Genomic DNA, 3,071 nt, shown 5'->3' on the forward strand with positions numbered 1-3,071 from the left:
GATCTACAGCGCAGTCAGTATTTTTCGGTAGTTCCCCGTCAGCAGGCCCACACCGTCCAGGTTGCAGAGGTAAACGGTGTAAAAAGAGTCAAACGACGATAGCTAAGGTAAGGCGAGTAAAGTGTCAACTTCATAAACTTGATCTTCAATCTTCGCTCAAGTTACGTTTTTATCAAATCTCAGGAAAATAACTAAAGGGTACTCACTTGAAATGACCTTCTTGAAATTTAATTTTTTAGCACGTTGAGCTTCGAACATTCTGTATCCGATAGTAAGTACCATCAGGTTCTATACCTAATAGAAACTGGTAAATGTGTGGCCTCTATTATAATTTGTTTTAGAAAATATTTTACAAACCGACCCTGTTTTACTAGTACTAGCATAGACAATCCCCGACGTAGTCATATGTTTTGCTACTTTACGCATAGCTGACTTTGGTTTTGGGGGGTTGTATTATAAACTTTTAAACAGATACCTTTACGTTAAGGACATTGTTTATAAGCTGGTTGGGATACCACTTTTAATCCTATTTATGGGAAATCCTTTAGCGATATGTACTATTATAATGGATCATTGTTTAATCTATGAGTAGTGACAGCGAGCGATATCCACGGCAACTTTCAAAAGCCAGTCGTCTTATTTCGGCCAAACTCGTTTCAGAGATCGAATGTTCGATATGGAGAGAAGAAACTTGGGCGAAGCCAATCGAGTCAATCCATTTACCTGCGTTCATGAAGAACACATAAGCCAAATCTTACATACATTAATAATCTCGTGTTTACAGTTATTTTTTTGGTTAATGCGCAAAGCAATCGCGTACTGCTTTGCGGTATCGCTTAAAACGCTAGATCAACTCCCCTCTAATTGTACACTGATACATACTACTAGTAGCAATAATTATCGATGTGATGTTAAACTAGTACTCTACAAACTTGATTACTTTAGATTTTGAAACACCTTTCGAGTATCGGAATACGAATTTGTAATCCTAAAAAAACGCTCTCTATAATGTACGCCCGTAAAACCACTTACACACTGTAGATGATGAAGTGTGATTCAAAAACGTGGGATTTACTTAACCAGCAACGTTTGAGCGGATACAGTTCCGAAATTTGCTTTCGGAGGAGGAGGGTGCCTCGGTTGAGATCTATCCCTGGCGTAGGCTGAGCTAACGAAGGAACATGCTGCCATGTGTTCTGGCTGTTTGATTTTTTTACAGGTAACTCGAGGTGGAAGAACATTGTGCGTGGTTAAATTTACGACCAAATAAAATCACCTGAATAATACCCAAGCCATTAGCATCAGTAAGTACACAAAATGAGAACGATTTTCAGAGACGTTTGACTCTCTCTTTTAAGCCAAATTAGCAAGCCTAATGGATTGAAATGCTAATCAACCTTTTCTTTACTTGGGTTTTGTTCTCTCCTGGTACACAATGCTCGACGATTTAGAAATGTTTTTTTGCAGTCAGGACGTTATTGAGGAGTACACTCTCAGCCATCGACTTCGACATCTTCTCGCCCTTTACAGCGTAATTATACATCTTCAGGTACTTAACGAGAGCGTCCCAGTTTTCATGGTGAGTAGCCGCCTGTCTCGAAGTAATCCCCACATCTCTGGCGAACGCCTGTACGTTCTCTTTGGTTAAGCTGGGGCGTCAACCAATCTCTCACAGTCTCCGCCTTCGATCGGGAAATTCCGTTAATGGTTGACCACGATCTTTCTTCACCATTGCCGCCGCTGGGTGCGACCCGAAGAGAGCGAGTCGGGCGGTCACTTTCGACAGTTCCGGTTAAATTCATCTCCCCCTTCGATGTCGAGTACGTGGCCGTCGCCCCTCCATAGGTCAGGAGCGCAGCTGCAGCAACCAGTAGGACAAAGTAGGCTCGCATTGGTGGTCGTCTTGACTTGTTAACGCGGGGGTGGAGAGAAAAATTGAGAATGAGATTGGAGCTGGCACTTGTCCTTCGGTTTCCTACGAATGTGGTTCAATGGTGACAGCTGAATTACTGGACGCGAGGGATCCTAATTTAAACTGTATCTTATCATTATTAGAAACATATCCACAAAACGATGTGGTAAATCGTAATAAGAGCGGTATTAGGCTCGGCTTGAATTATGTATTTGCGATAAAAGCTTCAGCTTAACCCCCCCCCCCAAAGCGAGCGGATTTCGTTGCGCCTATTTACCGAAACCCCATACACGTTATGGATAGTGGGTTACAATAGTAAGACCCAGCTATATTTTATCGTGTATTTAACAGAGTCGGTACAGCGCCCCACCCCTAGGGTCTTCATTTCTCGATATCGTATATCAGGTATACTAACATGTCTGCACTGTACGCGATAACGCTGATATCGTGTCCTGAGTGAACAAAGACAACACAACATTTGTACAAAAACACATCTAGCGGGGAGTGACGAGTCATATTTTTGTCGATATTTAGAGAAGGATTCCACATGGCGATCTGCACAAAAAAACATATATTCAAATCAAGTTATTTTTGAAGCCGGAACATGTGCTCTGACGACGATCTCACTAGATGCCGTCATCGTTGGTGTGTGGCCGCCATCCCGAACGACCCTGAGAGGAAACACTTCCGATTTCAGCTCTAGACTGCGACTCCGAGTCGCTGGCATCAGAGCCACCGTCACTTGCAGCGCGTGCGGGCTTCCGGGCTCGAATTTTGCGCTTGCGTCCTGATTGAGGGACCATAGTCCCATTTTTCCAGTGTTTATGCCAGATATCCCAGCACGAAGTAGGTTCGCCTTTGCTGCAATGCTTCACCTTGTTGCAGAGGAATACGCGTGCGGCTAACTCGTGTCTTGATGTTGTTTTCAGCTTACATTCAGCACAGTAGAATGTCGGTTCCCCTCCTCGAGAAGGCAGCGCCTTTTGGCACCGAACAAACCTTGCACGCACGCTGCCTACGCTTTCTCGTCTTATCGGAGTTTCCTTTGCGCCACTCGTCGGCCTGTACAGGCATGTGCGCCGCTCGAGCTTGTCGTGCCCGCGTTGGCGTCGCGTGATGCCCGCGGTGGCGAAGAAGCTGCACCCAATCTTCCGGTAGC

At 44.6% G+C, this 3,071-nt stretch overlaps 1 protein-coding gene across 1 annotated transcript; it reads right to left on the reverse strand.

Moving 5' to 3' along the window:
- Positions 1-1,574: 1,574 nt before the first annotated feature.
- Positions 1,575-1,892, reverse strand: PITG_18221 (secreted RxLR effector peptide protein, putative; the record flags this gene model as incomplete). The annotated part of the gene is made up of 1 exon (XM_002997805.1): positions 1,575-1,892. The coding sequence occupies one exon, from the start codon at positions 1,890-1,892 to the stop codon at positions 1,575-1,577; it is 318 nt and encodes a 105-aa protein (XP_002997851.1).
- Positions 1,893-3,071: the final 1,179 nt, after the last annotated feature.

This window comes from Phytophthora infestans, genomic scaffold, assembly GCF_000142945.1.
Source record: "Phytophthora infestans T30-4 supercont1.66 genomic scaffold, whole genome shotgun sequence".
NCBI lineage: Eukaryota > Oomycota > Peronosporomycetes > Peronosporales > Peronosporaceae > Phytophthora > Phytophthora infestans.